At 39.4% G+C, this 24,381-nt stretch overlaps 1 protein-coding gene across 11 annotated transcripts in view; it reads left to right on the top strand.

Moving 5' to 3' along the window:
* CAST (calpastatin) overlaps positions 1-24,381 on the top strand; it is a 111,969-nt gene that overhangs the window by 67,559 nt on the left and 20,029 nt on the right. For all 11 annotated transcript variants that reach the window (XM_030927274.1, XM_030927273.1, XM_010353753.2 and 8 more), the window contains 15 exons: positions 241-297; positions 695-808; positions 1,868-1,948; positions 5,880-5,948; positions 7,566-7,664; positions 9,760-9,840; positions 10,456-10,494; positions 11,007-11,099; positions 11,234-11,320; positions 12,403-12,504; positions 15,953-16,036; positions 16,957-17,004; positions 18,290-18,385; positions 20,339-20,434; positions 23,799-23,900. In XM_030927274.1, coding sequence (XP_030783134.1) covers positions 241-297; positions 695-808; positions 1,868-1,948; positions 5,880-5,948; positions 7,566-7,664; positions 9,760-9,840; positions 10,456-10,494; positions 11,007-11,099; positions 11,234-11,320; positions 12,403-12,504; positions 15,953-16,036; positions 16,957-17,004; positions 18,290-18,385; positions 20,339-20,434; positions 23,799-23,900 — 1,248 coding nt within the window. The remainder of the gene's footprint in view (positions 1-240; positions 298-694; positions 809-1,867; positions 1,949-5,879; positions 5,949-7,565; positions 7,665-9,759; positions 9,841-10,455; positions 10,495-11,006; positions 11,100-11,233; positions 11,321-12,402; positions 12,505-15,952; positions 16,037-16,956; positions 17,005-18,289; positions 18,386-20,338; positions 20,435-23,798; positions 23,901-24,381) is intronic.

The raw sequence follows: 24,381 nt of genomic DNA, 5'->3' as shown, positions 1-24,381 counted from the left end.
ATTCAGATGAAATACTAAATTTTTCATTATTCTGATAATCACCATTCTCAGAGACTGCTGACAGGGTTACTATTAACCTGATAGCACATGTCTACTTCTGTGACCCTAAAGAGTGGGCCTAAGTGTTCTTTTCCTGAAAAAAGGCAGAATGTTTTAGTTAGAATTTTGTTCTTGTTCTTGTCTGAAAGTATTACAAGTTGGATTCCAGTGTAATCAAGTTTAATCTTTTGAAATTGACAGCTGTCTGTGGTTCATGAGAAAAAATCCCAAGAAGGAAAGCCAAAAGGACACACAGAGGTAAATGATTATTATCAGGACTTAATTATAAGGCAACATCTTTTGGTGGGATATAATTAAAATCTTTCATCAATTCAAAACTAATCCCTACAATGAATAGTTGGATATTAGTTTCTTCAGCTAAAATGGTGCCGTCATGTGGCAATAGCAGTGTTTACAATTTGTGTGATTCTTGCTGAATTTTGGGGGAAGGATTTGCACTATTTCAGATTTTGTACCTAAAGTGAAATTGTCACATGTACATCACACTAATTCAAATTCACATACTTTAGAACCACAGACGGCACAACTGTTATGAACAATTTTTATTCTATAATGTATCAGTATTATGTTTAAGACTACCATCTTGTTAACGATGTCTTTATATGTGTGTGGGCACCTGTGTATGTACTTTCAGCAAAAAGGCCTACCCAAGCAGGCATCAGATACAGGAAGTAAGGATGCTCACAATAAAAAAGCAGTTTTCAGATCAGCTGAACAGCAGCCATCAGAGAAATCAACAGAACCAAAGGTAAATGAAGCAGATTGATAGGAAAACCTTAACATCAACTGGGTAATAAGATACGGTTCCCCTGTTAACACTGATGTGTGTAGTTAAATCTGTGGGGCTGTGCTGAATATATTTTGTATTGTAGTGATTTGGTATTCTTATTTTGTTGGTTTTTCAAATAGACTTATAGAAACTTGGATGTATGGATGGCCTGAGAAGGGCATCAGATTGGCCTAGGGGATGCTCTCTCCATCCTTCTCCCACTGCCCAGCAATAACCAGCTGTGACTGCAGGGCAGCAGGCACTGCTGTCTCCCAGACAAGCAGCTTTGGATTGAGGCTGCCTCCTGGACCCCCCCACACCTGGACTGGGGAACATATGTGCCCTGAATTATCTGGTTCTTTAAATGGAAATCCTAAAGCATTTTTAGGGTCGTGCTGTAGAAGAGTTGAACTTACAGAGCCAAAAATTAGAAATTGCTTCCATAATTATGTGGTTAATAGCAGCCAGCTTTTAGAAGAATTAACATCTACAAGAAATACTTTTTCATGGAGGGCACTTGGAAGATAATAACGGGGCTTGCTTCACAATATGTTTTATATCAGAGATCACAGATTTGTGATCTACCACTTAAAAGGCACATGTGTATTTTGTTTGGCTTACAATGTTGTTAAAAAATTATTTTTAATTAATTGCCAGCAATCAAAGTCAGGGTATTTCACATAACATCCTAAATTGTAACTTCTCTTGAAAAATCGGACTGTCTAGCAACAGTGAGCTCACATTGGCAACAATTGACTAGAGCCATTACCCCAGGTATGTGTACTCCAGTTTACCACAGTCACTACCTAGCCTGATTGACCTACTCATGTTACCTGCATGAACGTTTTAGGCTCTTGAGTCCAGCTTTACTTGGTGCCTAGCACTGCACCATGTACAACAGAAGTGAGTAAACATTTCCTTATCATGGTGTCCATGTGGGTGAACTGGCAGATGTTAGTGACATTTGAAACTCATGATCTTGATAATAGCCATACAGAGATACCTAGCTCTGTCAACCTTTTATCCTCACTGTCTTAGACTAAACCACAAGACACGATTTCTGCTGGTGGAGAGAGTGTTGCTGGTGTCGCTGCAACATCTGGCAAGCCGGATGACAAGGTGAGCACACACAAGCAGACAGAAACGTGGGCCTCTTTGCTTCTCAAGTTTCTAAGAAACATATGCTCAAATAACCTATCATTTGGCAAAATGAACATTGGTTATATGTAAAATTTTGTGAAGAGCATGCATTTAAGGGATAGAGAGTGAACAAGATACCAAGAATAATTTTTAAATTTATATATTCAATAAATGCTTACTGAGTACATGCCATGTATAAGATACTGATATCAATACCAAGGACATTAAAATGTGAGTTGACTCAGACTCTGCCTTCCAAATTTATAGGTATGAAATAAAGCAAATAAAATTTCCATGAGCATTTGAAGAGACTTTTTCAACTTTCAATGTTGATGCCAGCTGTCTTGATACTAGTGTATCACAACCATGACATCAACATGAATGGATATGAGAAGTTTCCAAAGGAAATATTTCAAGCCCTCTCAGGATGAAGCAGATGTTTTGAGCTGGGTGATTGTGGGCATACCTTTCTTAGATTTTTTGAAGAGCTGCTTCCGATCCCTGCCCAGGAATATAAGATGAGAAGTTATCTACCTTTTCTACCCATAGCAATATAGAATTAGTAATCAGTTTGGAGAGCATGTAATCAATTTGAAGCCACAAGTAATCAAGTGAAGCAACAATGAGAAGATGGGAATGAAAAATTTAAAACTAATATAGATTTATCTATACTTTTGCTTCTGTAAATGGGACAGATATCCTGCTACAGGTTAAATGGTAAAGAAAGTCATAGGGTAAATGATTTTTAGGGTAAAAATATGGCACATCTCCCTGAAACATCATTTTTTCCCCTGGGATTTTGGGAAAAAAGGCACATTATTTTATCCAAATTAATACAGGTCTCCTATGGAGCAAAGGCAACATTTACAAAAACTATTAAATGAAAATATCAAACTTAAAATTGTTTTTTCTTGCAATAGATCACTTGTATACTACCTTGAGACTCATAGCCTCACCCCAGGAAGACACAGCACTCTCTTGTGCCAGTGAGGAATGCTTAGATGAAATCATTTGAAAATGGATACATTTCAGGCAGAAGATTAGATACGTTAAAATAGATTTTTAAATGTTATCAATGTTTTCAGTTTGAAAATGGATAGATTTAAGGCAGAGGGTTAGGCCCACTAAAATAGATTTTTAAATGTAATCAAAATTTTCAGTTTTGAGCTAGATGTAGATTAACCAGTGTTATAAGTGAAAACTAAACAATGAAATTAGGAGAGGCTTATGTGGAATTCTGTGCATTGACTTGTGCTGGAACTTGAGGCAATTCATTTTACTTTACCTTGCCTCTGATTCTTCTCCCATTAAATAGGATTTAATGACTTGCCTTCTTATTTTAGTACATAGCATGTTTAAAGTACCATAAGGCAGGCGGATCACCTGAGGTTGGGAGCTCAAGACCAGCCTGACCAACATGGAGAAACCCTGTCTCTACTAAAAATACAAAATTAGCCAGGTGTGGTGGCACAGGCCTGTAATCCCAGCTACTTGGGAAGCTGAGGCAGGAGAATTGCTTGAACCCGGGAAGCAGAGGTTGTGGTGAGCCAAGATTGCACCATTGCACTCCAGCCTAGCCAACAAGAGCAAAACACTGTCTCAAAAAAAATAAAATAAAATAGCTAAATAAAGTATCATGGTTGGTTCTATAGGATGCATTAGCTGCAGGCTGGCCTGTCTAGGGGGTGGGGAAAAGACAATATACCTGGGACTGTATTTCAATCAGATTAAGAAAGGCCCCCACAGGGTGTTATTTGGTGGGGAATGAAGGGATTCTATCTAATTCAGGGAATCCACAAGGGCTTTGAGAGAGTAGATCCAAGTTCAGTTAGGCATGGAAGGATAGCTGGGATTGCAGGCTTGCAAATGCATCAAGGTGTTGAAAAGTGTAAGATGTGTTCTGGTCACAAAGTACATTCCAACGTGGGTGAAGCACAGAGGAAGTGAGTGGTGGGGCTGTAAGACTAGAAAGACAGGTTGAGCACTGCAGTGGTGAATGCTAAGGTGAGTTTGTACCTGTAGTGATTCAGCTGACAGCAGGTAGCCATTGAGAACCCAAGAGAACAGATGGGGTGATGCAATTGAATCCGAGCTGCAGAAGGATTAAGGGACTGCAGTAGGTGGATATCATAGAGATAGGAAGATGGAAGGTTGGTCAGGGACTGTTTCAGTAGTCCTGATGAGTCATATTTTAGCCTAAATTACAGCTGTGATAGAATAAGAAAGTGGGGAGTTATCCAAGATGAATTGCAGAGCAAAAGTCTTCAGGTTTTAGGAAATTATTGACTAAAGTGGGCAAAGACAAAGTAAAATTTAAGATAACCTGGTGCTTCTGAGTCTGATTGCACTAGGTTGGTAGCCACACGGTAAGGGAAAGGAGGCCCCTAGGAGCTCTTTGTCAGGTTTGTGCAAGTGCAGAGTTGGTACCTGAGAATGAGTGCCTTTTTAAATTGTGAGCTGGGCACCTTGCAGTCCAGTCCCTAAGTTCCCTGGGTACCATTGACAGGAGTACAGATGTCAGAGGAATTGAGGAGGAAAGGGATGTATCTGATTTTGGACAGGCTGAATTTAAGTGTTTGAAATGTCCAAAGAAATATGTGTAGCAAGACAATTAAAATACTGTTTTCTAATAGAAAAGAATGAAATAGGAGGAAAGGGGGAGGAAGAGAAAGAGTAGATGGAATAGACAGATAGTGGGGAGAGAGGGAGGGGAAGAGAGACATTGAGAAGGAAGAGGAAGGTGCGGGAGAGAACATGAGTGAATATCTGCATGAGGTAGTGGCTGAATCATGGAAGTGGTTTCAATTATCCAGACTCAGGCTCACACCCTAGTGGCACCCACAGTGTTTCTAGCATTGCGATCATTAACAGTCACTTATTTAGCACTTACAATTACATAGCAAGTACTTACATAGTGGCGAGCATGTGCCAAACAATAGTTTTCATACTTCATATAGATTCACTTATCTAATATCTCCAAGGAGAAGTGACTTGCTAAAGCCTCAGGCAGTCATGTGTGTCTCAACCATCATGCAAACCTTGGCAGTCAGAGCCTGTGCTCTTCCTGTGCTTTATTGCCTGAATTTGGATACCTTCAAATGGGATATGGTCCCCTTTTATCTTAAACCCAACAACTTCACCCATTTAGTTTCTGCCAGTCTCTGAAAGCATTTGCCCCGGCCATAGAGAATGATTTTGGGTAAGACCTCCAGCACAGGGCAGAAATGTGCAGTGTATACAGTGGAGACCAAAGTAAAAGAGATGCCAGAGGTAATGGAGAACAAAGGGCATAGATGCCACAATAGGATCAGAATGGTGCTGAAAGGTGGCAGCCGGGAGGGAGAGATGCTCCAAGGGCCACATTTCAGAGATTATATCTGGATAAAAGCATAGAAACTGCAGATGGAAAAGTTATTTGCAATCTTTGATAGAGCATTGGAAGCAACGATGAGCGATCAACTCATTTTAAGGAAAGAGAAGGTAATGAGATGCCAAAGTGAGGAATATGGAGGTCTTGATGTGTAGGGGCAAAGACCCAGAGAGGAAAGCCAAAAGTGGCAGCCTACAGCAAGAATTCATGGATGTTGCAAAGACTGGCTGTGGGTCCTGGAGAAGAACAGCAAAGAAAGAAACAGCCTTGGATTCAAATGTGCATTCTGTCCCTTACTGTGTAACCTGAGGAAAGTGTCCTAATCTGAGCTTTGCTTTGCCCATCACTAAATGAGACTAATATAATTGAAGCCCTTCTGAAAAAGGATATAAAACATACAAGCACAGTGTCTGCTGTAGAGCAGATGTTCGGTGTATGATCAATGCTATTGATATAATGAATTTATTTTAAAATTTGTAATAGTATTGAGTTTTATTAAGGTATGTAAGAAGGAGTTTTTAATTTCTCAATTCTCACCAGAAAAAAGAAAAGAAATCGTTAACCCCAGCTGTGCCAGTTGAATCTAAACCGGATAAACCATCGGGAAAGGTACGAAGACAGCAGTGTCCTTCTACATGAGATAGTTACTCATATGCTTTCTATTTAACAACTATGATTTCTTGTGGGCAAATAATATGAGGGGGTAATTTAAAGGACCGTTTTAATGAATTATTGTTTCAAGCTAATATTGAAAGTGTGGGTTGGAAGTACGGTTTTCACACTCATATTTGTAACACTTGATATTATAATCCTTTAAAAAAAAACCAAAAAACTCCAGTTTCATCCCATGCAGTTTACATTCCAGTTTCTCTCCTACACATACACTTTATTTAACCAGAGATATTATTAAAGAAGTCAGGTACTTCTTTATTCTGAAATTCCTAAAAGAATCAGTCTAAACCTTCAAATTGTATTCCACATATCCATGATCAGGAGGGTCCTAAAATTGTCAGGGGAATAGGGTAGTTGCAAAAAAAAAAAAAAAAAAAAAAAAAAAAAAAAAAAAAAAAAAAAAAAGACAATTTAAATAATTATTTTTCATCTAAATCAAATAATACAAAGTCCTTTCCTAGACTGTTGTTTTCTCCTTTCAATGCAGGTTATTGTTCATAACGAATCATCCTTAACATAAAAAACAGAGGCACTCTTATTTATTATTGTATTAGTCCGTTTTGACACTATTATAAAGAACTGGGTAATTATAAAGAAAAGAGGTTTCATTGACTCATAGTTCTGTGTGGCTGCGGAGGTCTCAGGAAACTTACAGTCATGCTGGAAGGGGAAGCAGGCACCTTCTTCACAAGGTAGCAGGAGAGAGAGTGTGTGAAGGAGGAACTGTCAAACACTTATAAAAACATCAGATCTCATCAGAACTCACTCACTATCATCAGAACAGCATGAAAATCACCCCATGATCCAGTCACCTCCCTTCCTCGACACATGGAGATTATAGGTTCCTCCCTCGACACATGGGGATTACAATTCGAGATGAGACTTGGGTGGAGACACGAGTCAAACCACATCAGTTATACTGATTTAAGCCCATATTGACAGAGTAGACTTGTGAGTTCTTACAAGTTTAATGTCTCAGGTAATTTCTGTTTTGTAAACCTCTTCAGGCAAGCAAGTGAACAACAACAACAAAAAAAAGGTGAATGAAATAATACAGAGTGATTTCACTCATGAAATAGATTATATTTGGAAGAGGTACCATGTAGAGATTTTTAGGGGTTCTTTCTTTGAAACTCTGGAAAAATACTGATAAGCAATAAATACCAAGCATTTCCCTTATCGCTTAGAGCAACATGGTTATAATTCCCTGTATTTTGTTTTGTTTTGTTTTGCTTTTCCTTTTTTAACTGTCAGTGGATTGGACTGGCAGCTTTAATGAACTTATATATTTGTTCATGTATGTAATGCATGTAGACTTGTTGAAACTGTGCTTCTTGCCTGAATGCGGCTTTTTATCTTTCCCACCCAGAATTTGTACTTTGAGACTTAAATAGTAAAGTCTGTTAGAGACCAGATTTTAACTATTTTGGGGAACTAGTTGAAGAACTTTTGGTGTTTGGTGGTTTTTCTACACGGAATGGCTTTTTTGTAGTTAAACTAAAAGTGAAATATGTGTAACAAATAACATTTAAATATCTGTTCTTCCTTTTCCAGTCAGGCATGGATGCTGCTTTGGATGACTTAATAGATACTTTAGGAGGACCTGAAGAAACTGAAGAAGAAAATACAACGTATACTGGACCAGAAGTTTCAGTATGTGATCTTGATATCTGTAAAAATTCATACTCAGTAGGAGGAGAGCAAAGAAGGCCATGGTCATGAAATACAAAAGAATACCTAGTGAGGCCAGCGCGGTGGCTCACCCCTGTAATCCCAGCACTTTGGGAGACTGAGGCAGGCACATTACTTGAGGTCAGGCATTCAAGACCAGCTTGGCCAGCATGGTGAAACCCTTTCCCTACTAAAAATACAAAAATTAGCTGGGCATGGTAGTACACGCCTGTAATCCCAGCTATTTGGGAAGCTGAGGCAGGAGAATCACTTGAACCCAGGAGGCAGAGTTTGCAGCGAGCTGAAATCGCACCACTGTACTCCAGTTTGGGTGACAGAGAGAGACTCCATCTCAAAAAAAAAAAAAAAAAAAGAATGTCTAGTGTTCTGTCATTTGCATAGAAACAGGATGATGTCAGTATCAAGACAGCAACTAGAAATCAGTGTTGGGGATGGAAATGGTTTGTCTTTTAGCAGCTGCATTATAACATTGAGTTAGCAAACATTTGTTGTTGTGCTAAGATTGACACTGGGACACGGTCCACTGGGTCACACACTTATTTTCCATCCTCAAGATTTAAGTATAATGGACTAGAACTTGTTTTGATTTCTCAATATTTTCCACCCTCAGTTTATCCCTATTCCTAATTCCTAAAATTGTATTTTCCTTGGTATTATAAGAAAGACATGCTGGCCAGGCATGGTGGCTCACACCTGTAATCCCAGCACTTTGGGAGGCCAAGGCGGGCAGATCACCTGAAGTCGGGAGTTCGAGACCAGCCTGACCAACATGGTGAAACCCCGTCTCTACTAAAAATACAAAAAAAATTAGCCAGGCATGTTGTTGCATGGCTGTAATCCCAGCTACTCAGGAGGCTGAGGCAGGAGAACTGCTTGAACCTGGGAGGTGGGGATTGCAGTGAGCTGGGATCGTGCCATTGCACTCCAGCCTAGGCAACAAGAAGGAGACTCCATCTCAAAAAAAAAAAAAAAAAAAAGCCATAGACTAGACAAAAATATTTGCAACAGACATAACAAAGGATTTGTTTCTAGAATTTATAAAGAGTAAAAAACAGAAAAAGACAACCCAATGGAAAATTGAGAGAAAACTTGACTGACTAATAAGCAAGTAAAATGAAACTCTCCTTAGTAGTTAGGAGAATGATATTAAAACACAGAAGAAACACTGCTTTGCATTTATCTGATTAGCAAAAGCGTGAAAGTCTGACAATTCCTATAGTATTCCTATAGTTGGTGGGTGTTCATGATGAACATTCCCTTCAACCAGGAAGTCCACCTCTAGAGAGATTCCCAGGAGGGAGCCTTGCCCATGTGTGCAAGGAGTTATAAAAACTGGTGAAATGTTTGGAAACAATTTTGTTCAATAGAGGACAGGATAATAAAATTCAGTGCTTTATAGTGGTTAAAATGGATCATTCATGTATCAGCATGGGTACATTACAAAAACATAATTTTGAATAAAAAATGCAGAATGATATGTAGAATATGATACCATTTATGTAACATTGGAAAATAAGCAAAGTAATGCTGGACATTGTTTATGGATACCTACATATGTAAAAAATGTTCTAAAATAACTTTAAATTGATATGCTAAAGTTAGGAATGGTGGCTGTTTCTGATTAACAGGGAAAGGGAATTCGGTTTGAGAATGCTAAACAGGAGACATCCACTCTATGATTTTGTTTTCTTAGAAATGACAAAGCTAATAGAGTTGGGTATTGGGTTATACAGAAACTCATTATCTTACTAACTGTTCTTTTATATTGGTTAGAAACCTTAGATAATAAAAACTTTTGAAAACAAAATGTATTTAGAAGTCAACTTTAGTATTTTGAATATTTTCTAGCATTACATATGAGTTAAGCCAATTAAATATGGGTATTTGTGTAAACTTAGAAATGTAGTTGTATAAATTGTTGGCTTCTTAATGATTTATCATTCATCTCAGTACTTCCATAAATTAATAATGGAATCATGCTTAATTTCAGAATATGCATATAGCGTTCTCAGCTAATTAATTATATAATATCCCTATGTGTATGATTTTGTTCCAGGATCCAATGAGTTCCACCTACATAGAGGAATTGGGTAAAAGAGAAGTCACAATTCCTCCAAAATATAGGGAACTATTGGCTGTAAGTTAAATAATCATTTACTTTTATTTCACTGTTTCCTCTTTAGAATATAATTTCATGTCATTATTTTTACAATGTTTAAAAGTTAGAAAACATAATGGTGCATGTGAAATTGTCATTACTCTGAAGCTCACTGCATTGGTTGGATGGGGCTGCTGTAAGAAAGTACCACAGATCAGGGGCATAAACAAGAGATTGATTGTCTCACAGTTCTGGAGGCTGGAAGTCTAGAATCAAGGTGTCAGCAGGGCTGGTTCCTGCTGAGGCTGTGAGGGAAAGGTATCTTTGAAGCCTATTCTTGGCTTATAGATGGCCGTCTTCTCCCCACATCTCATGACACCATCTTCCTTCTGTGCTTCTATGCGTATCTCTGGGCCCAAATTTCCCTGTTTTGTAAGGACACGCATCATAATTGGAGTAGGGCCCACCCTAATGACCTCACCTTTACTTGATTACTTCTATAAGGAACCTATCTCAAAATCAGGTCTCGTTTTGAGGTACTCGTTATAGATCTGGGGTGGGAGGCACAATTCAACCCACAATGGGCCATACATTTTGCCCATCTTAAGGATTAATTCTGCCTTCTCAACATCATCAAATTAATATTTGTTTCAGAAAATGGAAGGGATCACAGGGCCTCCTCCAGACTCTTTGGTGAGTTTACATACATGTCTTCTGATCTAAATTAATATGTTTTATATTTTTGGTTGGGGGAACAGGGCTATCAATTCTATATTTGAGGATTATGATTTAACTCATCTCCAAATCAAATGGAGTTTCTGTGTGTTCAGAGAAAGGGCTTGGTGTGAGGGTTGTCTCAGTGCTCCTGAGTCCCATAAGTAGGGTTTTTGAGGGGAAGGAGAATGAAGGCAAGAAAGTATTAGGATAGAATTCATGTTCATAATAATAGAATGAGAATATTCTAACATGTAACTCCTTTAGAAAGGGGGAAATGGAAAATAATACTTAGTGAGTATTCACTAAACCTACTTAGTGAGTAGCCACTCGCTTCAAAACATACATTTTGATCTAAGTTGTTTTATTAACACATCTCATTTGGTTGCAAAGAAATTAGAAAAATGCGTTCTTCATTTGCTAGGTTTATGATCCATTCTTCCACTTCAGCGGTTCCCATAAGTTACCCATCATTGTGCCTGTTTCTTTAGAAACCCATGGGGCCAGATGATGCTATAGATGCCTTGTCATCTGACTTCACTTGTGGGTCACCTACAGCTGCCGGAAAGAAAACTGAAAAAGAGGTATTGTTTTTAGTGTTGTTAAGGGAAACTTGTTAGGAACTATTTTGAACTTCAAAAGAATAACTTTTTAGTTCAGGCTATTACAGTTAAAGTTTCCTCATCTGTAAATCTGATCTTTAGTATTTTATTTTCAGGAATCTACAGAAGTTTTAAAAGCTCAGTCAGCAGGGACAGTCAGAAGTGCTGCTCCACCCCAAGAGAAGAAAAGAAAGGTGGAGAAGGTATAATCACAGTCTACCTGACAGCAGTTGCTTTCCAGAGCCTGATCTAGCTCATTCAGGAAGCTGCCAGTAGTGCATTACCCATGAGGAGAAGCCATGATTTTTTCCCTGTCAGTCTATCCGGAATAGGGAAGCCAATGAGGGTTATATTAATCATCTCCAGGCAAGCCTTGTGTGTTTCTGTAACTGCCTGGGAATGATTTTAGCACGGTTGTCTTGGTTGTCACCTAAGACCATCTCACCATTATGATACACAGAAGGGCAGAAACCAGAGAAATTGCACTCTTGGAACATAAAACCTTCAAGTTTGATTTTCTAAAGGACTTTGAGCACTGAGGATCACTAGAGGGACACCATGTAGCTGGTACTGCCCACCACTCAGCTGTATTTCACTATGACGTAATTCTCACAAATCGCAAAGGCAATCCTGCGGCTCTGTGCTGGAGCCAGGGAACACATTTCTCCTCTGCAAACAGTCAAGATAATGCTCAGGAACAGTTTCTATCAGAGCTGCTTGTGCCTCTCCCCTCCTGGAGTGGACAGTTTATTTTTATCTGGCAGGCTGGGGAACAGTGGTGAGCACCACACCCCTGAGAGTGGGAGTTCCTATAACGATCAGCCATTGTGCCTTCAGAGAAGAAGGCAGCGGGGGCCACTTCAAGCTTCCCTGCTTTCAGCTTAGCAGGTTTGCTAAAGGTTGTCAGAAGCCTTTTAGAGACACAGTTTTAGAAAAAGAAAAACAGGGTGGTAACAGTTTACTACTTGCTTCTTTTTTGTTGTTGTTAAGAGTATTTTATAATAATATTACTATAGCTTTATGTCTAGCTTACCAAATAAGGGGTGAAGTGTGCCCCAGAGAACGCTGTTACTATAGAAACGTGTCTTAGCCCCAATTTCCACTCATTGGTAAGTTCTTTTTCCTTTCTCTCTTTTGCAAGGTTTCAAATAAACTTGCCTTTCTAGAGCACTTCCCCAATCCACATTCAGTTTATAATCTAAAATGTATTTCACAAAGAAGTAAATGGATTGTTCAGGCTCCAGAGATGTCTTTTTTCATGCACAGAATTTTTTACTTTTAACAGGATACAATGAGCGATCAAGCACTGGAGGCTCTGTCGGCTTCACTGGGCACCCGGCAAGCAGAACCTGAGCTCGACCTCAGCTCGATTAAGGAAGTCGATGAGGTACTGACCTTAGAGTTGATTTACAAAGCGTGTTAGTCTGCACATTACAAAACTGAATACATTCTGCATGTTTAGAATTCTTGCACAACTTTTGCTGGAGAGTAAAAGTGAACATTCTTCATTGTGCCTTATTTATTGCTGAGTCATTAGCAACTAAGACGGATAGTTAAGTGATTGCTTGTGAAACAGCTAGAATTTTAACATTTGAAATGAGCATGAATCTCCCTTGCTAGAGCTTAAGTGACACCTGACTAAACAAGATAACAAGGAGGCAGTGCCTGGTGGGAAATAGTGAAGTTTGGCAATTGGGAATTTGTATTTTCAGAAGGTTTCTGGGTGCTTCTCTTTATAAGAGAGGGAGACGTCTATACAAGGAGTGGGAAGATCCTTCATTTATCACTATGGGGAAAGATGTTGAAAATTTTGTCTCAAATTAAAATCAAGCAACGATTACTCTGTAACTAGAGCTCCTGCATATTTAGAGAATAATGCTGATAAGTGTTCATCCCACCACACTCCAAGATCTTAACAAGCCTCTGAACCAAAAGAAGCTTATATCTGGTGTAGGAAAGTCTTAATATTAAATTATAATTTTTGTAGAATTTTTCAACTTGGTCCTTTTGGGGGAAAGAGGAAGGAAAAGAGAGAGTTGCCCATTCCTGACAAGGCAGTGTTGTGGGGAGATGGAAAGGCAGCCTGGGATCCACAGGAGCTCGCCCTGCCTCCATCAGCTCGGGCTGGGGGAGCTGGTAGGCATTGCTGTCACAATGCCCCATCTCTGCTGTCACTTCCTGTTCTGAGTCATCAGGGAAGGGGAGTCTCCCTGACTTCCAGCAACTATCCTTGAGTCTAGGACTACCCTGGCCTAAGATGGGCCAGTTTCTATCTTCGACTTTCTTGGAGGGCTCACCGGTCACAGTGTGGCATGATAAGCTTTGTGATGGTGAACGCAGGGGAGCAAGAGAAGCAGTTCCTATCTTCCAGGACCAAGTAATGTACTGGGAAGAAGGGAAACTTAATTACACCACAATGTGAGATATACATTACTTAGAGTAGCCAATAGAAGCAGTGTCATCTTGAGGAAAGGGTGGTGTTGGCAGAACCCTGGGGGGAGTCAGGAGGCCAAGCTGAGTTGTGGCTTTACCACCTGAGGGCGACAGGGCCACAAGCATATTGCACTTTTGTCTCAGGCTTTTTGCAGACCCTTAAGGAGAGATAATAAATGTGGGAAGGGAGGATGTAAACATGTTATAAACCCCAGGATCAAAGGAGTCTTAAGAGTGACTAAAAGCAGATAAGCAGATGTTTAAAAAAAAGTGACATAAAATAAGCATGTGGGTAACTAGTTTGGGAATGCATATGAATGTATTGTTTCCTCTAGAAAACTTCAGAGTAGCAGCAAACTAATATTCCAGCAAAAAGGACTCTTCTTTTCCATTCTTATGACATAATAGTTGTATTATTCTGTTATGCTGCTAATAAAGGCATATCGGAGACTGGGTAATGTATAAAGGAAAGAAGTTTAATTGACTCACAGTTCCACATGGCTAGGGAGTCCTCATAATTATGGTGGAAAGTGAATGAGGAGCAAAGTCACGACTTACATGGTGGAAGGCAAAAGAGCATGTGCAGGGGAACTCCCCTTTATAAAACCGTCAGACCTAGTGAGAATTATTCACTATCATGAGAACAGCACAGGAGAGCTCTGCCCCCATGATTCAATTACCTCCTACCGGGTCCCTCCCACGACACGTGGGAATTATGGGAGCTACAATTCAAGATGAGATTTGGGTGGGGACACAGCCAAACCATATCACTAGTTTTCCTTTTTAATCATATACAAAGTATAAATGTTTCTAAAGAGGATCTGTCAGTCCTCCAGATTCTTAACCTGAATTCTTAGTACCAGACTTAGTGGGTCCTTTACATCCTAGATAGTCTGATGTGATGAGAAGGCTCAGGAACGTCACTATCAGCCTGTAGGAGTGTCCATTGCCACCCCAGCACACCCCAGCACACCCCAGAATAGAGAGCTGTCTGTGGAAAACCACATAATACTCCAGAGAGGAAACCCATGCCTACTTAGTATTCCTGTCATCTACCATAACATAAAATAAAAGTTTTTTATTCTATAATGATACCCCATTATAAGTCTCCCACATTTTTAGGTGTGGCTGCCTAGTCTAGTGCCATTTCAATTCAGTAGACTCTTTTTTTTTTATGCCTACTGTATGCAAACCACAGAGCAGGCATTTCAAGAATATAAAGATCAAAGAGGAACATAAAAGCTCTGGCTGCATGTGTCATTCTCACTGTCCACAGCCTGAGATTAGACTATTAAGAGGACCGTCTTAATACAGGTGACCCTGGATGTTCCTGAAGGCTGCTGTACCCTGACCTGGGGAGTGCTGCTCCATGATAGGATTTCTCCAGATGCCCAAATAGAGCATGACTGGAAATGTTTAAAAGAAAACCATGACTTCATCCTTTAATGAGAGTTTCTCTAAAACAGTAAAACTAAACGCAAGCATAGCACAGTGCCTGATCCATTAAAAGTGCTCAATAAGTAGTAATTAATCAACTAACCAATCAGTAAAGAACCACACTCTTAGGCTAAGATGCAGATGGGGGCTGGGGGTTGGGTTGGAATATGCCAAGTGAACCTCCTACCTTGATTTGTAAATTAAACCACGCCTTGATATAGGTACTCCTTACGTATTATGGGACTCACACTACCCACCAGCAGGTAAAATTGCAAGTGTTGTGTCGTAGCAGTCAGTGATCTACTATAGAACTATACTTTTATTGGTAATGCAGCTAGTTGTTCATGGTTTAGTAAGCTAGAGAAGTCCTGGCATTATTGAAGGGAGCCCTTTTAAAAGAGGTAAAACAAGCTATACATGGATCAGCCAAGATTTGTGATGGGCTGCTTCTGCCATTTCTGAACTGGGTTTAATGTGAAAATTAGTCATATTTCCTCTCCCTTCCTTAGACAGCTGCCTCGTTGAGTAAGACAGATGAAAGCCATTAAAATAATTGCAACTAACTGCTGCACTGTGCTTACTGTCTTCAAAGAATCTTTTTATTTGCTTTTCTCTGGTGATCTTCACAAGTTAGTGAGCTAGATAAGGGTTATTAGTAGCCACATTTCACAGCTGAAGAGACTGGACCAAAGAAAGGCTAAGTGGCTTCTCAAGGTCACAGCAGCTGGAAGCAGAACAGGGTAGCTCCCTGGGATCCCTGGCTGGGCTGCTTTTGCTCAGTCACCCACTGCTACCTTTCTCACAGCTGCCCACCATGGTCTTGTGCTTTGTAGTTTACAAAGTTCTTCCAGATGCGTTTACCAGATTTGGTCTTCTCTGTAACACTCAGGAAGTACACAGAGGAAGTGATATCATCTCATTATGTGCATTATCCAACTACTTTTTTTCCCCTCCATTTTCATCAGGCAAAAGCTAAAGAAGAAAAACTGGAGAAGTGTGGTGAGGATGATGAAACAATCCCATCTGAGTACAGATTAAAACCAGCCACGGTAAATTTTTAGCCACAGTGCATGACAACAGCATCTTGCCTTTGCATCTTGTTTTATTGCATCTGTACCCTTGACACTGTCAAAAGACATACCTGTCCCCCATTCAGATATTAACTCTGAAAACCCTGAACCTTTTTTTCTCTGCTCCCTACAGTTAGACCCCTTGAGGGATGGTTTGTCCCTGCCTGGCTTCCTAAGTAGTGACCATGTGGTCATTAAAATTCCCACAAATTTAAATGTTTTATTTATTAACAATTCTTACAAAAGATCCTTAAACTCAGAAGGAACAATTTGGGGATAATTTTTTTCCTAATGCTATATGGATAAAAGCACCATAGGTCTTCTGAGGGGTAGATATGAATGTACAAGGCTTTACCAGTATGCTAAGTTAAGGTGGTTTTGTTGCTATTGTTTTTGATTATGGTGAGGATGGTAGACTAACTCCTGTCATTACATTTTTGTCATTTACTTTTTAAATCATGCATATAAACACATGTTGGAAAATGGTTACAATTCTAAATTATGAAACCTCGTATCCAAAAAAACTAAACAGTGTTATAGGAATGATATCCACCTCTTCACTCGAGGTTGGAGAACTGGGATTTTTTAAAAGCTTTCATAAACATAGCTACATCTTTATTGCCAAAGAATTTTTTTCCTATTACTCTATCTATCCAACAGATGAAAAACATTTTTTAATAACTTAAAGTAAATGTGCATTCTATTTGGTAACATCTTGAAGCTCAGCTGCTATTTTTATACTTTATAAAAAGTAAATTTGAAACACAAACTCATGTAAATCTTCTAAGAAAAAAAATGAGCTGACATCTCATATCCTGGAATTCCCAGAAACAAACTTGATGGGACATGAAAGCAAAATTTTCTATTTCATCTCCAATGAGTTTTAATTTTATTTACAGGATAAAGATGGAAAACCACTATTGCCAGAGCCTGAAGAAAAACCCAAGGTTAGGAAATACATTTTTTTCTGATACTTAACAATAGACATGTGTAAAGTATGAATTAAGATAATTTTGACAGTCCCGAGTTCACTGTGCAGACTTGCATGCCCACCTAGTACAGAGGAGATGGTAACACTTGGCTGATAATGTGGCTCCTTTCCTTATATTTTAAAGATGATCTTATTTTATTTTATTTTTTCATTATGTACTTTCTTTTTTTAATAAAATAAAATAAATTCGCTAAAAAAAAGATGATCTTCCTCATAAATCATTACTGGACTATAAATTTCTAGTAAAATTTGTTACACACTAGAAACTGATGTCAAGAGGGCCCTTAAGTCAGATTAAGCTAGCACTTTTTTTTGATGCCTACTGTATACAAACCACAGTGCAGGCATTTCAAGAATATAAAGATCAAAGAGGAAAAGAAAAGCTCTGGCTGTGTGTGTAACTCTCACTGTCCATCCTGATCAAATTCTCTGATGATTCTGTTTTGCCTTAAGTTGGTAGTAACCTGTCACATATAATCAGCAACATTTATTAATCACTTGTTATGTACCTGGCACTGCACCAAATGCTTTTTGGATATTATCTTTGTGAGTCCTCAGTGAATGAGGATGGTACTGTTATTATTCCCATTTTACAGTGAGGAAATTGAGACACAGAGGGCCTATGTAAATAGCCCAAGGTCAAGGTGCTAGAAAATAGCAAGCCAAGCCCAGGACTCAGAACTCAGGCTGTCCAGTCTGAGTCTCAGCGTCTAAATCACATGCCCTTCTATCATGTTACTGTTGTTAGTGACAGTCTCCACATGCCCTAAACTAATACCACTCTCCTGAAAGAACAAGGGGTAGCAGAACTTTCCTGCCAAAATCCCACATAATCATATGAACAGAGTATATGATCCATGTTTTCACTTATTCAGAAGAGAAGTCATGAGGAAATAGGAAAATAATCACATTTTAAAAAATTATACAGATCTTCATTGTAGAGAACAGGCAATTTTATTCGAACAAAATTCTTCTGAAACTAAACTATCAAGGAAACATTTGACCAAATAAACCATTAATACTTTTGCGGTACTGAGGTGTTTTGTAAGTATTTCTTATTTGTTACATGAAAATTTTATCTTAACGTTGATAAATGAAAAAATACGCCCTTTATAAATTAGCTTTGGGTGTTAAGTATGGCCTCATTGTGTTAATCAGGGAAAAAAATTGCTCCATGAAAACTTTTTTTTACAAAATAAAAAAGAGTCTCCTTGTAATATACAGAACTTCTTATATTACAGGCTCGGAGTGAATCAGAGCTCATTGATGAACTTTCAGAAGATTTTGACCTGTCTAAATGTAAAGAAAAACCATCTAAGCCAACTGAAAAGACAGAAGTACGTTTCTAAACATATAAATCTCTAGTTTTGAGGTTTGTGATCTTAAAAAAAAAAAATGTGAGACAAACTGTTTTAGCATGAAGCAGTCTATTAGAAAGCCTAATATGCCATCGTTTTTTCCATGTCATTTTTGTCTTCCTTTTTGGATGTGCTTTCTGCCCCAACCTAACCCTGATATTCTTGCAACTGAAGTCCTGCAATGACTCCTTCAGGAAAGCTCTGGAAGCCATGGCTTCCTTCTTGTCCCAGCTTCTGTAACTGACCTGGTTGGGCTGTCATCACCCCTCCCCTCTGGGTTGCAGTGGCCTTTCTGCAGTCTCCTTCGTGTCCATCGGACTCATTCTTTCTCAAGCATGTCTGTAGTCATGTCTTTCCCATCCCTACAAAAAAAAGTTCCTATTGCCATATTCTTGACCCAGTTTTCTTTCATACCAACCTGTGTCCCTGTGTCAATAAACTGAACAATAAGTATGTGTGCATCCCTGGCTTTTCTCACTTGGTTCCTCTGTCTTGATTGACCTTTCTTTCTAATTCTAGATCAACTAAAGTCTTACTCATCCTTTCAAGCCTCTGCTAAGATATGGCTTTCTTTATCTCCTGCTTTTCCCTCCCTAAACTGTATCCATCCAACCTTTATTAAGCAGAACACAACATGGCAGAGGATCTGTAGTTCTTTTTTTATATATCACTATTAAAGCCTTTGTTACAAAGAAGAGTTTAGCTGTTTTAGTCCCTCTTTAACGCTAACATTTATGCCAAGTTTAAATGGGTAGTAAGCTCCTTGAACAAAGAGATCATATCCTATTGATGACCATCTGCTGAGCACCTTGCATATAGGATAGGCTTCCATAAATGTCTAGATTTAAAACAATTTGTTTAAAGGTTTGCTTCTGTTTTTTGTTTGTTTTGTTTTGTTTTTTTCTTGAGACAGGGTCTCACTCTGTCTCCCAGCTGGGTGTGTAGTGGCACAGTCTTGGCTCACTCCAGCCTCAGTCTCCAGGCCCAAGCAATTCTCCAACCTCAGCCTCCTGAGTAGCTGAGACTACAGGTGCATGTCACCATGCCTGGCTAATTTTTGTATTTTCTGCACAGCTGGGGTTTGGCCATGTTGCCCAGGCTGATTCAAACTCCTGGACTCAAGTGATCCACCCTCCTCGGCCTCCCAAAGGGAGGATTACAGGCATTACAGGCATGAGCCACCGCACCCAGCCTTGAAACTTTATTCTTGTGATAAAATAAGATGGGACAGTGGTTCTCAAACCTTAGCATGCATCAGGATCATCTGGAGAGTTTTTTTATGCACAGACTGCTAGACTCTACCCCCAAAGTTTCTGACTTAGTACATGGGGTGGGGGTCTAAGAATCCGCATTTCTAGGTTCTCTTATGGTGCTGAGGCTGTTCAGGGATTACACTTCGAGAACTTGTGGTTTATTATTACTACCTTCCATTCCTACATAGCGGTATATAAAGTGCTCTTAGATTTATATAAATACAGTATTTTACATAATGCTATGTTACATAATAGGCATATGTGTTATACATAATGACAACTAAATAATAGAAATAATAGCAATAATTGCTCAAATGTATTGAGCTTACTGTATTCCCAGGTACTATGCATAGCACTTTGCCTGCATTGTCTCATATAGGCCCCTTACCAAGCCTTCAGCTGTGGATACTGTCATTGTTCTCATTTTACATATGTGGAAACTCAGTTTCACGAGTTTCAGTAACCTGCCTAAGGTGAGAAGTAAAACCAAGTTGGAAAAAATGGCAGCTGAAGAGTTTTAGCATGCTTTGACTTATTTACTATTCAGCAATCCATAGGTATTCAAGAGAATCATGTTCACACCATATAATGTAGCAGAGTGTCTTGTTGGTCTACCATTGCTCAGTCTTATTAACCAAATGTTTCTAATGTTGTTGAGAGTACCTGCGTCTCTCCTCAGGAATTTAAGGCCGCTGCTCCAGCTCCCGTGGCGGAGGCTGTGTCTCGGACCTCCATGTGTAGTATACAGTCAGCACCACCTGAGCCGGCTACCTTGGTGAGTGACTCCCTGGGCATTTGAGCAGTGGCTTGAGAAAGTGCTCTTCCTCCTCCCGTCACTCTCTACCATGATTTTATCTCATTCTGACAAATTAAAAATAAAATCTGATATAATTATAGTATCTGTTGTTTCTTTGGGCTTCAGAAATGTTGTAGAAATTCAGATTAAGATTTAAATTTTTAATTAAATTACTCCCAACTATATTTTTCTCTACTCTTCTGAAATTCTAGTTCCTCAGCTATTGTGGATAATCCTGCTTTTTCACTTTTCTGCATCTTTTAAGCCTATTTGGATTTCCACCGAAAGCCCAAAGTTACTTTTTACTGACTTTCCTGGTAGAAAAGCATGCACTAAAATCATTATGATTCCTCCCCACTCTCCCCACTACCGGAGGTGAGACTGACTCAATTTCTTTCTCTTTCCTTCTTCTTTTCGTGCGTCTCTCTCTTTGTAATTTTCATGTGAAGTATAATATTTAACAAGCTGAATCTTTGTTTTCTTTTGATGTTAGAGGTTTTTTTTCCCCCATTAGTTAATGATAGAATTTGACTCAGGGAATAACATCTGAGGGAATTATGTTTCATTACTGCAGAATTAGTGCCTCTTCCCTCTGAACACCTAACTTTCATCATCTACTGTGCCATTGTTCTAAATGCTTTGCAGTGTCTTCCCATCAAATTTTCACAAGGACACTATGAAGTCTGTCCTGATCATCCTCCTATAATAGATGAGAGAAATGAGGCTTTGAGTTGACCTTGATCCACTTGATGTTTCAGAACCTCAGCTGAGATGAAAGATATGGCCCCTGCTCTCAGCTGTCTTCAAGCCTAGTGTGGATATGAGACCTCCCCAATTTTGGGGGGTTTCAGGGTACTCTTCAGGTAGTTTTTACAACATGGGTGCCAGGCCACAGTGGTAAAGAACAGGAGAGGAGGGGGGCTCTAGAAGGACTCTGGTGAAGAAAGCAGGCACAGAGGCCGTGATTGGAGTCAAAACAACAATAGCCAGCATTCCCCAGCAGAACTCTTGTAACCAAAACCTGCACCTGCACCACCTACCTCATCTGCCAAGTGTGACCGCCAGGGCCTTAGAGGGCTCAATTCCTTCTCAACTTTACCCTGACTGTAGAGCTGAGCATTGGATTGTTAGATAGCAAACAAAACAAAACAAAAAAAGCTCTTGTTTTCCCCTTCCTCATCCTCCTTTCCAGGGCCTCAACTCCACCAACTCTGGCCATGGTTGCCAAGGTTACTGTCACTGAGGCAGTTGGCATTTCTGGGATTGTGACACCCTTGAAAGCCAGAAAGAATAGCTGTAGGGTGTAATAAAGGTCAGAGGACTCAAGAAAGGCATGCAGATTAGAGAGCTGAAGGAAGACAGACCAGAGGAAGGAGATGAATGCGTTCCCTGGGTGGTTCTTGTGTGTATAAAAAGAAAATTTGTTAAGGAAACCCAGAGACCTGAGTTGTAGTTGTTGAATTTGATAATATCAAATATTACAGAAATAGAAATTTTAGTCCTTACTCCTGTTTCCAGATTCCTTCGTTCTTAAGTCTGCGTCTTCTCCTAGGTTTTCTTTAACTGTTTCAGTAATTTCTTAAGCAAGCAAGAGGTTGGCAAAGGGCACAGGTCTGGGGAAGCAGTGGTTTCCAAGGATTTTGTAGCATAGAGTATGAGAAAACAGAATTGTAGTGTGAGCAGGTGTCTTAAATCATGTAGCAACTCACATTGCTTGGATAAGACTTAGGTACCAGTGCAACTCTTGATGTCCTTGATTAGATTATTGCAGCTGTTACTACTTAATGCTTAATTTAGGTATAATCCCAAACAGGTTAGAAACCTCAGGGATTTTTTTTTTTTTTTTTTTGGTAGCTCTTGGGAATAAAACGCATACAGTGTTCAGCCACTAGGTGGTGCTAAATCACTTTCCTAGGCTCCCTCTCTTTGGCGATCTTTCCTTTTGCAGCGCAGTTTATCAGAAAAAAAGCTTTTCTTGCTTGAAATGATGGCTAAAATATAAAACAGAAACATACTTTTACCCTAAAATTTTAATAGGTGCTCATTGTGAGGTCAGAGATTTTAATAATAAGATTAAACTCTGAGATTGTTTAACCCAAGGACTTTTACACTTTTGTTTGACCAAGAAAACAGTGGGAAATTCATTGATACTGCAATCCCATCCCCATACACTGGAAGCAACAGTTTAAAGAATAGTATTTATCCCTTCTGTGCATGATGCACTATAAATACACACACACACACACACACACATACACACACTCTTTTACACTTTTTTCTTTTTTTTTTTTTTTTGAGGCAGAGTCTCATTCTGTCATCCAGGTTGGACTGCAATGGCATGATCTTGGCTCACTGCAGCCTCAGCCTCCTGGGGTCAAATCTATCCTCCCACCTCAGCCTCTTGAGGAGATGAGATGACAGACATGCACCATCATGCCTGGCTAATTTTTAAAAACTTTTTGTAGAAGTGGGATCTCACTGTGTTGCCCTGACTGGTCTCAAACTCCTGGGCTCAAGCAATCTTCCCGCCTTGGCCTCCCAAAATGCTGTGATTGATTACAGGTGTGAGCTACTGTGCCTGGTCCTGTTCTCTTCATTAAAAAAGAAAAGTCCTGGTCATGAATCATTAAGTTGATTTTTATGAGCCACTAATGTACAGATCATTGGCTTTATTTTCCCTTTACACTATTTATCCTCTGTGTTCATCCAATGTCATTTTAAATACCAGCATGGCCAGAGTTCATTGCATTTTGAGGTAGCACATTTCATTTTGAACAATCAGACCACAAGTAGACAGTTCTCACTGTGCCATTCAGGTTAGTTGGTCACAGGCAGAGTCACCAGAACCAGCCCTGAATCCCCTTTGGTCAGTAGAAGCCCCGTGGAGAAAACAGGCATCCGAGCCTCCTCTTCTGAGACGAGCCAGGCTGTCCCACAGGAAATGGAGAGGAATGGCCTCTTGTGGGCTCTGAAAGTCTTTCCTGTGCCATCTATGGAATGATCTCCATAAAGACCACGTCTTTCTTCTTTCCTGGTATTCAGCTTCTCTGTGGTACACCTCAATCCATTGTCTTTCTTATTTCTAAACCAACTGTGGGTCAGGTCTTATAAGTTTCACAGTATCAACATATAATTTGTACACAATGTTTAATATAAGAAATTTGCTCAAATGCTAAACATTTTGTTTTTTAAACATAGATTCTAATTCAGTTGATAAGTTATTAAAAGATAACATGTGCCTTTTGTCTGAAATAATGATATGCCTTTCTGAATTGTTTGCTAGCATATGTTTTAAAGGGAGTGATTAACCACCTACTTAATATATCCACTAATGCACTTTCAGAAGGGCACGGTGCCAGATGATGCTGTAGAAGCCTTGGCTGATAGCCTGGGGAAAAAGGAAGCAGATCCAGAAGATGGAAAACCTGTGATGGATAAAGTCAAGGTAATGGCAACTGAGATGCTTCTGGAAAATAACTATCATCGATCACCTCCTCCCCCTGCAAATAAGTTAGTCATTTGTTTTGTTTTTTATATTTCCCGTAAAACATGACCAGCTGGCTTTTTCTATTATTGTGCATATCCTGTTTAATAAGCTAAACCTGAATAAGCCGCATTGTTGAACCCCCACCATGGATGGACGACATGCACAGACCAGAGGCCTGAGTCTCATCTTTGCCCACCTGCATTGACATTGCTGGGACTTGGGAAGGAAGCAACAGATGCCTGCTGCTCCTCACAGCTGCCTTGCAGCCCAGCAGGCTTTCTGCTGGTGCCTGAACCCGCCAGATTAAGTTGCTGTAGGAACACTAAGCATATGGCTATATGTATTTCCTAACCTAATGACAGATTTGTTTACCTCAAATCTACTCACTCAGGCATTAATTTTATGGGGAGAAAAAACATGCTAACAATGAAAATGGTAT

Source organism: Rhinopithecus roxellana, chromosome 3 (assembly GCF_007565055.1).
Source record: "Rhinopithecus roxellana isolate Shanxi Qingling chromosome 3, ASM756505v1, whole genome shotgun sequence".
Lineage (NCBI taxonomy): Eukaryota > Metazoa > Chordata > Mammalia > Primates > Cercopithecidae > Rhinopithecus > Rhinopithecus roxellana.
This window is presented reverse-complemented; position numbering and strand designations above follow the sequence as displayed.